This window comes from Hibiscus syriacus, unplaced genomic scaffold (genome assembly GCF_006381635.1).
Source record: "Hibiscus syriacus cultivar Baekdansim isolate YM2019G1 unplaced genomic scaffold, ASM638163v2 tig00005863_pilon, whole genome shotgun sequence".
Taxonomy (NCBI): Eukaryota; Viridiplantae; Streptophyta; class Magnoliopsida; order Malvales; family Malvaceae; genus Hibiscus; species Hibiscus syriacus.
The window spans coordinates 17795-31301 of record NW_024062069.1 but is presented as its reverse complement, the minus strand read 5'-3'; the positions used below and the strand labels follow the sequence as shown (position 1 = coordinate 31301).

Sequence of the window (13507 nt, the reverse complement as noted above, 5' to 3'; positions counted from 1 at the left end):
ACTTATTTATTTAATTAATTTTAATTTTACTTCTTTGGTATATTATTATTTTCTTTTCCTTTGATTTATTTTTTTAGCACTTTTTTTTATATCTTTTCATTTTTATTTATTTATTCTTTCTATCTAACATTTTTTGTCCTTTTCAGTAAAATCTCAATTAATCAGAGGTAAGCAATTCGAGTCGGATTTCTAAATTTCAATTTAAATTTGTAATTTTCGCAATTAAAAAACAACTGATAAATTAATTGGTACCGAAAGGGCGGTTCAAGGTGCTAATCCTTCCTTGACCGTAATCGACTCCCGAACCCGACACATTTCTGGTATAACGCAGATCAGGTAAGATGGTGTCCGGCCCACCTAAATTTGTTTTAAAGTGGTCGGTGGCGACTCCAATTCATTTAATCCAAGTCGAAGCCCAATTCCGGGGCCCAACCGAAAGACGGTTGCGACAGATAGTAATCAATTTTTAACGAAAAAGAAAGAGTTTGAAACACATTAATAGTTGGGTGACCGTTTTATAATTTTTAATACTAAATAAACTCAACAAAAAATCATATAATTAAGAGGCTATTTTTTAATTTTTAATAGTTAATGAATTTAAATAAACAAAACCTTATGGTATTATTTCATTGAGTCTCAAGACTATTAAAAGTTATAAGATAGTTATTCGATCATTTATATGTTTTAAACTCGTATTTTTCTATTAAAGATTTGATTGTAGTATGAGTTTGACGTTAACCTATTAATTGAGATATAATAAAATTCGATATGCGAATCTCAAAAAATTATCATATCACAATCGATATGTTAACATCCTGCTCAAATCCTCATCAATTTTTTTTATAGGAAATGATGAATTTAGAACATATGAACAATTGAGTGACAATTTTATAACTTTTAATAGTCGACAAATTTAAGAAAGTAATAATTTATAATCAGATGATCATTTTATAACTTATAATAGTTGATAGACTTAACAAAGTAACACCTTATAGTTGTGAGACTAAATTTTAAATTTCTATATTTTGATTTGATTTTTTTTTTTAAAAAATTTAATATTTTTTGTGTTATATATATATATATATTTTAAAAAGTTTCTAAGTATTATAGTTTAAAATTTATAAAAATATTAAATTCGTATCTTCCAAAAAAATTAAGGATCAACTTAGAATTTAATATATTTATGAATGCATATTTCAGTGGTAAATTGTTATTATTCTTTGAGGTTTCGAGTTCGAACATTAGAAATGTTAGAAGTGTGAGCATTTAATGTCAAATGTCGAGATTTATCTTTGAACATATAATGTCTTATACTTATTACCAGATTAATCGAAAAAATAGTCTAAATTAATTAATCAAAATATTCTAAATTAACATTGGAGTGACTATGTTATAAATAATTAATAACGTAAGCCAGTACAATATAAATTGTGAAAGCTTAGTGGTAAAACGAAAAAAATATAAAACAAAGTGGTCACAGATATAGTTTGACCATTACGTTTTAAAAATATATATATGGTGTGATAATTTTAATTTTAATTAATATTGTATATAAGGTTTAACCTCTTTCCTTCTTTCAGTTCAATTTCGCTATTTTAACCATAACTCAGAAAACAACATCAAAAACCCTAATCTTAATCTTCACGATAACGCTCCGGCATTAAAAAAATTCTTCGATGGATTCACAATTCGAGACGGCCTCGCAGCCTGATCCAGCCACCGACGCTTACACCTTTCTCGAATTCAACACCCAAGGCGAATCCGAATTCGAGTACACGGACTTCGGCGCCTCGATTCGTTCATGGCCAACACCCTCCGACGCACACTCTGCCGAACGATCCGGATCCGACCACCACTCGGACACTGCTGCTTCCTCCCCCTCTAGCGCTTCAAAAGGCGCTGGCCGTGCGTCAACGAGCAATAACAACAACCATAGCAATAGTATTAGCAATAGTGCGGCGGCGGTGGATGCGTTGGCGACGGGGATAAGTGGATTGAATTTTGAGGAGACGGTTGGAGACGAGGATGGCGGGTATGACTACGGAAAAGGGGGTTTCGCCGAGCACGCTTGTCGGTATTGTGGGGTTTCGAACCCGGCTTGCGTGGTTCGCTGTAACGTTCCTTCGTGTAGGAAGTGGTTTTGTAATTCAAGAGGGAATACATCGGGCTCGCATATCGTTAATCATCTCGTAGGTTTTCTCATTTCATTCATTATTTCAACACCACTTATTAAGTCTTTATGAGCGTGAAATTGATGTAGATTCGCATGTTTGGGGTCTAGGTTGAATTACCGAAGGCATATGTTAGAGGAAAGTGCATTAAGTAGGAACGGTTCTTTTATTTTAGGGTGTTGACTTTGGATTTTGTGGAGCTTAAAAAATATGCATGTATATTGAGAAAGGAGATGGTTCATACGCCATAGAATTGTTTATGATGCTTTCAAATGGTTACATTTCCTACTAGGTTTATAGATACAGTTTTGAAAGTTTTAACTAGGTAATTCTGTTTAAACTTTTGCCTCAGTTATGAAATGCATTGTTTTGTGTCTTCCTCAGTTTTGAAAGTTTTAAGCTTCTTGATCAACTGTATTGTGAACAACCACATGAATTACAGCATTCTTCTGTTTCTTCCTCTTATTGGCTATTCTGAAATCAAAATAAGAGAGTTTTGTTGGATTCAGAATGAAAGCCATTTTTGCACCTCGTTTCCTTTGAGAATGTTAGGAAATTATTACATCCTATATTACACTCCTGAGGATGATGTTTTACAGAAACTGTTCTTTTGATTTTTTACCTTAAACAAAGGATCTTTCTTATAAGACAATTACAAGTCAGACGTTACTTTAAATCTCTTCACACATAACTTTATGTTCAATTATGACAAGTGCATAATTCTGTGCTCTGAGTTGACTGTTTTTTAAAGAAAGGAGGGTTTAAATTTCTTTCACTCAGTGAGAGGAGGTATTAAGGGTCGGTTGATTATAGAATCAGATTGTAAAATGGTAGTGGATTGGATTAAGGATGGATATTGTTGTCCTGTTGTCTATGCCTCCATTGTTAGGGAGGTAGCTGTTAAACTCAAAGAAGTCGAGGGAGTTATTAGATGGGTGACTAGGACAGCCAATATTGAGGCTGATGGGTTGGCTAAGTCTGGTATTGGTTAATTTTTCTTTGTTGTTGGGATATCTTATTTTGGGGTTTTAGGTTGTTTGTAAGGGTTTTATCTTATTATTGTATCTTATGTATCTTTATTAATAAAGTTTAAGGCACTCTTTTCCTCCTTCCTCCGATTTAGGAATTCAATATGAGTTCCTTAAATCATGAAGGGGTTTTTTAATGAGGCCTCAATTCCTATCAAAAAAAAAGAAGAAGGTAATCAGAAGTCAGACCTTAGATCTAAGTATCACTAGATGTTCTTTTGTTCATGTTGGAACTGTAACATTGATTACCATGTTCCTTGGCTATATGTATGTCTGTTAACAGATTTGCTTTTACTATATATGTGTGCGTGTGTTATTTAATGGGATTAATGAATTGAGTATTAACAAGTGTGCTGGATAACCCAGTGGTGGTGGTGATCACTGGGGGTTATTGATTAATGAGTTTGTTTTCTGTTCTTTTTTAGGTACGATCTAAACACAAGGAAGTCTGCCTTCATAAGGATAGTCCTTTGGGAGAAACTATTCTTGAATGCTACAACTGTGGATGCAGAAATGTTTTCCTTCTTGGTTTTATATCTGCTAAGACAGAGAGTGTTGTTGTTCTTCTTTGTAGAGAACCTTGTTTGAATGTCAATGCGTTGAAGGACATGAATTGGGATTTGAGTCAGTGGTGTCCCCTTATTGATGATAGGTGCTTTTTGCAATGGTTGGTTAAGGTTGGTTTTTCCTGATTCATGTGAAAGTGACCTATTGGTTTGAGAGCATACTAATGCATTTCATTTCCACAGATCCCATCTGAACAGGAACAGTTAAGGGCACGACAAATTAGTGCTCAACAAATAAACAAGGTAGAAGAGCTTTGGAAGACAAATCCCGATGCCTCCCTTGAAGATCTTGAGAAACCTGGTGTAGATGATGAACCTCAGCCTGTGGCATTGAAGTATGAAGATGCTTATCAGGTTCTTACACTAGCAACAATTACACTATTTCGCCATTAATTAATTTTTTTTAAAGACAGGAATTATATCACATATAATCTGGATTATAAATCATGTTGATGGTTTCCTCTGCAGTATCAAAATGTTTTTGCGCCACTTATTAAGCTTGAAGCTGACTATGATAAAGTACGTATCATCATGTGCACAATCATTATATCCACCCAGTTGCCGTCAATTTAACTTTTTATGGATATTAAATTATTTTGAAAATGCAATCTTGTCTAATTTTTTTTCTGGCAGATGATGAAAGAATCTCAAAGCAAAGACAATGTCACAGTTCGTTGGGATATTGGATTGAACAAGAAACGAATTGCATATTTTGTCTTTCCAAAGGTGCTTTACTGTGGAGTTTCTTTTATTTGTTTTCTATGAATTTATTCCAATACATAATTGTGTTCTTGGCTTATGCACCCCCTTCCCCTGTATGACAAGGCCTCTTTTTATTTTTTAAGTTAATAGAAAAAGTTGTGGCATTGTAGGAAGACAATGAGCTGCGTCTAGTACCTGGTGATGAGTTGCGGCTGCGTTATTCAGGAGATGCTGCGCACCCGGCATGGCAGTCTGTTGGGCATGTGGTATGTGTTCTTTATGAGCTCGCCATTCGATTCTGCTTCGGATGTGTGCTTGTACATAAGTTATAATGATTCTATTGTATTGTTTATGAAAACCGGATTTGTTGTATTCATGAGTAAGGTTTATGCATTTGGTGCACCTCTGAGGAACACACCTTTGAGTTATCTTTCTCTTGTTTCAGATCAAGCTAACTGCACAAGAGGAGGTTGCGCTTGAGCTCCGTGCTAGTCAGGTGGTTATGATATTTCTTGGTTTTTTGGTTGATGGCTTTGGGAAGTACCTAAAAGTTGGTGCTTGTTGTTTTGTAGGGTGTTCCTATTGATGTGAACCATGGGTTCAGTGTTGATTTTGTCTGGAAGAGTACAAGTTTTGACCGGATGCAGGGGGCAATGAAAACGTTTGCAGTTGATGAAACAAGTGTTAGTGGGTATGTTTGCTTTATTTGTTTTCTTTGCATTTGCTTCTTGTTATTCTAGATTATTATGTCAGATATTGTCATATATTTACTGGTTGACTTGACTTGCAATATACTAGTCACTAGATGCTTTTGAAGGTCTATGTTTACTAAAACCTTCTTGGTATAGATTCTTATGAATATTATAAAATAGTGTATGTAGGGCATGGGTTGAAACACAGTTCTGTCTGACATTTAAGTTTTTATTCTAAAAAAATTACATTGTTAAGTCACATGCATCCATATCTTGTACTTCATCTATTCAGGGACATGATGGCCATTTTCATTTCAGTGAGCTGTCTCGCATTCAAAAATTTGTTATTGATTTCAAAGGTCATGCACCTGTAGAACTTGAATTATTAGTCCCTTCCCAAGTAAATTAATTGGTTAATTTCTTGCAGATATATTTACCATCACCTTCTTGGCCATGAGGTTGAGGTTCAGATGGTTCGTAATACACTGCCTCGCCGTTTTGGTGCACCTGGTCTGCCAGAATTGAATGCATCTCAAGTATGTCCCCCATTTTTCCATTTTCGTTATGAGTATTTGCTAAACAACACTTTTCTATATCAAGTTATGTTGACCTTCCTTTGTTGGAAAGGTTTTTGCAGTGAAGAGTGTTCTTCAGAAGCCTATAAGCTTGATTCAAGGCCCCCCTGGCACAGGAAAAACTGTGACTTCTGCTGCCATTGTCTATCACATGGCCAAACAGGGTCAGGGACAGGTAAGAACTTTAGTGATATTCTTATATAGTTCATATTTTGTTCTGTCTTTATTCTGTTATTCCATTCTATCAGGTTCTGGTCTGCGCTCCAAGTAATGTGGCTGTTGATCAGCTAGCTGAAAAGATAAGCACGACCGGGTTAAAGGTAGTGAAGTTAAAATTTTCCAGTCTGCTTGTAATATGCTAGTTGTTTATTTCTTCATTAGACATTATATTCGGGGGGAAATATGTTTCTAGAAGGTTTAACTAATAGGTTGCTTTAGTCACATTATTCTGGGTAATGATGGTTAAATATATCAAATGCCTAACTTGTATTTATCTGTAAATTGATACTTAGCAAGATATGGTTTTTGTCCAAAGGTTGTAAGGCTTTGTGCAAAATCTAGAGAGGCTGTCAGTTCTCCTGTTGAACATTTGACCCTGCATTACCAGGTGTGTGGTGTCTAATTTTTCATTTGTTGCTCTTATACACTTTTGGTTAATAGCATTATTCATATTTGCAATTGTTGCATGCAGGTTCGGCATCTTGATACATCTGAGAAGAGCGAACTTCACAAGTTGCAACAATTGAAAGATGAACAAAGGTTGGGATACTTGTCCTGTTGTCATTGATTTTTTTTATAGGAATATAAGGCCTCATTAAAAACCTCCCTCATAGTTGCCTCTTTTTTTTTTTTGATAGAAAGAGGCCTCATTAAAATCCTCCTTCAATCCCTCCATGTTATGAGAGTAACATGAAGGAACAACGAAGGAGGAAAAGAGAGCCAAGAAAACTTTTATTCACAAGAACCAGATTACAAGATTGAACAAACTCCTACACTTCCAACAGAAGAACATAAAACTTAACACAAAACATCCAACAAACAGGGAGGTACAATTCCTGTTAAACAACACAACAATAACCAAAAATCACCCTATCCCATCTTTAGCAAGTTTGTCAGCTTCCCAGTTTGCCGCCCTTGAAATATGCCTAAATATAATATCCTTTCCAATCAAAAGCGAAACTATATCCTTCACCAAGGATAGATGCAAAGGAGGGCTTAAACCCGGATTCTGGATCCACTTCAGAGCGTTAGATGAGTCTGATTCCAAGATAACTCTCTGATTTGCGACAAAATCCAACTCCTCCATAAGACAAATCCCTCTTTTGATAGCCAACAGCTCTGCCAAGATAGGAGGACCACCCCCTACTGCTTCAGAAAACCACTGAAGTAATAGACCTCTGCTGTCTCGAAACAGAGTGCCTAAATATATATTAATAACCCATAATTACATAAGAATCCAAACATTACATAAAATTACCTAACATAGAACCATAACCAAAATAATACACCATAACCACTATTCATAACAACAACCTCTTCACTCACTAACCAATTCCTGACTTAGCTAGACAGTCAGCTTCCACATTAGTTCATCTGCTGATATGCTTAATGATAACATTAGGCTGCACAACTGTCTTCTGAATTTCTTTAATCAAATCAACAAGGTGAACCGGGCAAAGATCCGGGCTGTTGATCCACTTCACAGCAAGAAACGAGTCACTTTCCAAAATCAGAATTCCTTTGTCCCTCCAAACTGACTCAAAAAACACTTCTAACCCCACTTTGATAGCAAAAATCTCAGCAAGAATAGGAGAACAAGGAACTCACAGCTTTTCTCTTTTTCCTTTTTCCCCCTGATGAAAATATTCATAGTCAGCTAGGGGCATAACCTGCTCATACCGAGATCAAAAGGAACTCTTCAATTAAATTTGAAAGTAACAATTAATTTGTATGCCTTTTCTGAAATTGGAAACTTGAAAATGCTACAATTGCATGATATTTTAATCCCAAATTTACAGGTGAATTGTCAAGCAGTGATGAGAAGAAGTACAAAGCATTGAAGCGAGCAACAGAGAGGGAAATATCCCAAAGTGCTGATGTCATCTGTTGCACCTGTGTTGGGGCTGGAGATCCTAGACTCGCTAATTTTAGGTTCCGCCAGGTGAAAATATCAGAAATATGTAATATTTGATTACCTTTAATAAAATAAAAGCACTGACAGTCTTCTGCCTTCATTTAGGTACTTATTGATGAGTCTACTCAGGCGACAGAACCTGAATGTCTCATTCCTTTAGTTCTTGGAGTGAAGCAGGTAGTTAATGATCAAACATAATGAGTTAAATCCTTTTGCTCTCTTTGAATGCTTCTCTTTTGGTTTTCTAACCTGTATATATTTTTATTATAGGTTGTCCTTGTTGGTGATCATTGCCAACTTGGTCCTGTTATAATGTGCAAGAAAGCAGCTCGTGCTGGGCTAGCCCAGTCTCTGTTTGAGCGTCTAGTTTTACTTGGTGTGAAACCAATTAGGTTGCAGGTGATGTCCTTGTATGTTTGTTGGTTTTCTCTTCGTTTCAATGTGATTGCAAATAGAAAACATGTTTGTTTCTGATGGTAAATTTCCTGTTCTACTTTAGGTCCAATACCGTATGCACCCATGTTTGTCTGAGTTCCCTTCTAACAGTTTCTATGAAGGCACATTACAAAATGGAGTGTCAATAAATGAAAGGCAATCATCCGGCATTGATTTCCCATGGCCTGTACCTAATCGTCCCATGTTTTTTTATGTACAGGTAGAAACATTTTAAACATTGTAATAATCAAAAGACAATTATTGATTGTCTCCCATTCATATTCTTATTTATGCATGAACCTGCGCTGCTGGGGCAGACTGAGAAGGGGAAGAACATCATATATTATAAAATTTGTTAATAATCGAGTTATGTTTTTTAATTAAATAGTTTTGTTTTAGATGGGACAAGAGGAGATTAGTGCTAGTGGCACATCATATCTCAATCGAACTGAAGCTGCAAATGTTGAAAAGATAGTTACCACATTCTTGAGGAGTGGTGTTGTTCCCAGTCAGGTGATTTTATGGAACCTCCCCCCCCCCTTCTTTTTTTTTTCTTTTAAGATTGATGTCAAGCTGTATCCTAACTTTTAGTTTAACAAAAATTTTGATACATTACAGATAGGGGTCATAACACCTTATGAGGGACAAAGGGCATATATTGTGAACTATATGTCAAGAAATGGTTCTTTGAGACAGCAGCTTTACAAGGAAATTGAGGTACTGTGTGTATTTGGACTTGAGGAATAAATGCTGTTTTGATATTTACTCATAATAATTTTTTATTTTAACTTATGGGGTTTATATAAGGTTGCAAGTGTTGACTCATTCCAAGGACGGGAAAAAGATTATATCATTGTGTCGTGTGTGAGAAGTAATGAACATCAGGTTGGTTAACATATAGATACAAGATGTGAAATTAAACTTGCACCATGTGCTTGATTGATTTTTCAATCTGACTCAATATTATCAGTCCATCTTACATAGATCTAATTTTTTAATTTCTTGACTATCAATAAGTTGTTCATTTGTGTGACAGATCAATCTTTAGTCATAGTCTTTGTTGTAGGCTTAATGCTTATATTTTTAACCTTCTCTCTCTTAGTGTTTTAAACATGAGAAGAACTAACTGTTTTTATCTGTTTATCTGCCTTTTAGGGTATTGGATTTTTAAATGATCCTCGCAGGCTTAATGTTGCCCTAACACGTGCTCGATATGGTATCGTGATTCTTGGTAACCCTAAAGTTCTCAGCAAACAACCTCTTTGGAATGGTTTATTGACACATTACAAGGTAGCTTCCTAATTTTCTTCGAACCAGGCTGTTGCTAAAATATGTTAATATTAAAGGCAGCTTGATGCTAATTGTGCTGGAGAGAGTATTGCTAAACCGATCTTTTCTGCTAAACTTTGCAGGAACACGAGTGTTTGGTTGAAGGACCGCTCAATAACTTGAAGCAGAGTATGGTTCAGTTCCAAAAGCCCAAAAAGGTTTGTTTATGGAATATAAAGATGGTGCCTGTTATCTGTTCAAAGCTTTAGCTTTTGCGCCTTGCCTCCCAATTGATATTTAGATTTTCAAGGTTATCAAGGATAATGTGAATGTCTATTACTGTTTGGTTTCGTATAGATCTACAATGACCGGAGACTGTTCTTTGGTGGTGGACCTGGGATTGTACCTAATGATAATTTTGGGGCTGCTACTTCATCTAGTGAAAATGTTGATAGAAGAAGCAGTCGTGTTCGGGGTAAGCTATTGAGCATCTTGAGTTATTAAGTTATACACCATTTTTATCATCACTGAAGAGACATGCAAGGGACATTTCTTTTACTGACATGCAGAACAACAATAGAATATGCCTTTGCCACCGAGTTTTTAATGTTGAGGAGTCTTTGCCACATATAACATAATGTGAGCCTTCTCATGTTGCTAACTGCAGGTAGTTTCATGCCTCCTGGTCCCTCCAATGGTACACACAAGCCTGGAGTGCACCCTACTGGGTTCCCAATGCCTCGGGTTCCTCTTCCACCATTTCCAGGTTCTCCTTCTCAGCCTTATGCTATTCCATCTCGTGGAACTGTACATGGACCGGTGGGAGCTGTTCCTCAAGTCCCTCAACCAGGAAGTCGAGGCTTTGGAGCTGGTCGTTGTAATGCTAGTGGTCCTATTGGCCATCACCTCCCACACCAGCAAGGTACACAGCAAAATGTTGGAACTATTGGGTCTCCTTTCAACTTTCCTCCTCTGGAGAACCCAAACAGCCAGCCATCTGTAGGTGGTCCATTGTCTCAACCTGGATTTGTTAACAATGTCAGTACTTTATCCTTTCCCTTCTGTTTTGGTTTTTTTTTGTACTTTTAATCATTTCTTTGAAATAATGGAATTCTGAGCATGGTTGTCATCTGAAATAGATGCCTGTCCAACGGCCAAGCCAAACAATTCGTGATGGATTTTCAATGGGAGGAATGTCCCAGGTGTTATATCTTTTGTATGAGTCCTCATTTTCTCCCATAATTGCAATATATTTCTTGATAACTTATAATTGGTTTGATTGATCATCCCACAGGACATCTTGGGTGAGGACTTCAAAAGCCAAGGCTCGCATGTTCCTTATAACATTACTGATTTTTCAACGCAGGTAGAGGTTATTACTTCTATTTTGTTTGTATTGATATTATCTTTTCAATCTTTTACGACATACATCAGTTATTGGTATTTGCTTGGTACTGTACCGGAGATTGCTTTAGTAGTTTATTGCCTACATGAAAAGCCTCAATGCTATGGTCCAAAATTAGTAGGAGAAAGAAAAGGTAGAGCCACTTACTATTGAGGCAGTGTAGCAAGATGTTTCCTTAGGTTCTACTTTATAGCATTAAAGTGGTGTTGAAAATTTTAAATTCACCATATGCCCATCTCTTTTATGTAAGCGTGTTTATGTATGCTATTAGGTTCTCCATCTTAAGAGCTAGCTTTGAGGTTAGGTTCGAGTTTCTTTGCATCTGAGCTAGGTTTTTGCACGCTCCTTTGGCTTGCTTGGTCTATTTGTGATTCTTAAGGGTGTCTCAATAGGAGGTATCATTGTCAAAAGTCTCAAATTGCTTCCTGATTTTATCTTTGTGGTTTGTGTATCCTACTGGATTATCTGCCTTAAAAGTTAGCTTTTGAGGTCCATGAATTTCTTTAACCAAAGATATTTAGATTATTCTGCTGTCCATTAGTTTTCTCTTGTCTTTGTATTTTTCTATATATAGAAAGAAAGCTACTTTTGGTGTCAGACATTTGGTTTCAGTATGTGGGTTGCTTGATAATGTATTTTCTTGAAGATATTTACTATAAGTTTCCCTTTTGCTTCTCTCTTCATTTTGTAATTTTCTGTATTTAGATAAAAATGTTCCTTCGGTGCTTGACTTCTTGCTTGCTGATGTATGTTGCTTGATTTTGTTGGCATGCTGGCTACTCAGAGTGGATATGCTGTTGATTATTCTACACAAGGAGCACAGAGTGGGTTCTTCCTAAACCATAATTCTCAAGCTGGATACTCTCGTTTCGGTGCTGGAAATGATTTCATGTCTCAGGTTCAAGTGCTGCATTGTGATTAGTTGATTCAACTCCCCCCCCCACAGAGTTTTTCTGAAGAAAAATTTTGTTTTTACAGGAATACATGAATCATGGATCGCAAGGCCTGTTTACTCAGGCTGGCTTTAATGACCCTTCGCAAGATGATGCATCACAGAGCCACTTTGGGGTGGCTAATCCCAACCAGCTTCAGTCCCAGGTTGGCAATATTTGAAATCCTTGTCTGTTAATGCTTGTAGCCATTAGGGCAGTAGTCATAGCCTGTTAATCTGCCTAAAATCTTGTGCATTATGACATGGTTGACCATGGTGTTTTGGTCCACATTGATTTCATGACATAGTCAAGTTCTATTTTGTTTTATAAATTGGAGTACATGGCTATCTTTTTGCAGGGTCTGATGAATTCTCTGTACTCCCAGCCCTTTGCACACTTCAACACACAGCCATTAAACTTGCTGCCTCCGCAACAGCAGCAGCCTCAGCAGGGCCAGGGCTCCCAAAACCAACACCTTCATTATAATGGTTAAGAATAAAGATGCAGTTGGCTTCAATGGGTTATAGTCTTTACAATCAGCAGTTTGGTTTGTGCTGACCTTGTGTGCCCAAATATATCCTCTCCTCTCAAGTGCAAAATGTTTGCCAGTTTGAGGTCAGTTTAATTCATGATCATAGCCTGTAATATGATGTCCAGTTGATGGGAATAAATAGAGAATGTAGTGAGGATTATTATATGGGTACATGACGGGACAATTGTTCCGACACAGGCGGTGCATCCAATGCTGAGAAAGAAAAGGATAACCCAAATACCTACTTGGAAGTGTTGCATTGTTTTACATGATAAGGTTTTGTTGAAAGGGTTTGACGATGATAAGTTAAATGAGGGTTTGTTTTGGGTTGGGATTAAGGGTGGGATGACAAACCCATTGGATTATAAGAAGATACAGAGAAAGGTAGGAGTTACAGGTGAAAACAGCATGCATGCTGTCTGGGGAAAATCGCCTGATCCTTTCAGCTCTACCGGACATGTAAACATAAATTACTCTTTCACTATTGTTGGCAGACGATGGCCTTGTTAGTTGTTTCCAAGTGCTTATATAAAATATGAGAAATTGGGTTTGGTTGGTAATGTCTTACAATGTTTTTTCAATGTTATGATTTGATTTGAGCATTCAATGTTTCCATTGCACAATAGATGAAGCACTATTTAAAGGGGTTAAGTGTTGTTTTTTCCTCTTAATGGAATCTTTCAGCGCTGAATGCTGAACCGTTTAGCATTCAGTTTGTTTGTTTTGCACTTTTGAATGATTCAGTGCTGAATGATTCAGTATAGAAGTACATTCTGAATTATTCAGAGCCATTATCAAACATGTCACATTCAGAATTAATTTGTAACACCATCAACCCGTACTCGACCCGGATCCGAGTCTAAGATGTTACATTGACTTTTCAAATTTTGACTCTGACAAAATTTAAGAAAATTTAAAACTTTCATTAAAGTAAAAATGGTTTATTTACATAAATTGACCACAAAAACCAAAATCGATCATCAATTAGTACATGCCAATTATATTCAAAATAACCAAAACCATTTAAATCATCTATTTTCTGATCTGAAATTTTGTAAGGAAGATG

At 36.4% G+C, this 13507-nt stretch overlaps 1 protein-coding gene across 3 annotated transcripts; it reads left to right on the top strand.

Moving 5' to 3' along the window:
- The first annotated feature begins 1584 nt into the window (after positions 1-1584).
- On the top strand, positions 1585-12676 carry LOC120200005 (regulator of nonsense transcripts 1 homolog). 3 transcript variants are annotated; one of them, XM_039200957.1, is made up of 29 exons: positions 1585-2189; positions 3625-3876; positions 3949-4119; positions 4234-4284; positions 4399-4491; positions 4638-4733; positions 4913-4963; positions 5040-5158; positions 5587-5695; positions 5787-5909; positions 5983-6054; positions 6270-6341; positions 6426-6490; positions 7751-7895; positions 7974-8045; positions 8139-8267; positions 8368-8523; positions 8703-8816; positions 8922-9020; positions 9111-9188; positions 9459-9593; positions 9716-9790; positions 9930-10047; positions 10240-10610; positions 10712-10774; positions 10867-10943; positions 11725-11875; positions 11956-12075; positions 12295-12676. In XM_039200957.1, exons 1-29 carry the CDS (start codon positions 1677-1679, stop codon positions 12400-12402), a joined length of 3798 nt encoding a protein of 1265 aa, XP_039056888.1. In that variant the 5' UTR covers positions 1585-1676; the 3' UTR covers positions 12403-12676. The 3 variants fall into 3 exon arrangements, with proteins under 3 accessions (XP_039056888.1, XP_039056887.1, XP_039056889.1); XM_039200956.1 differs by having other exon boundaries at positions 12268-12676; XM_039200958.1 differs by having other exon boundaries at positions 1586-2189; positions 10867-10938; positions 11762-11875; positions 12268-12676.
- Positions 12677-13507: the final 831 nt, after the last annotated feature.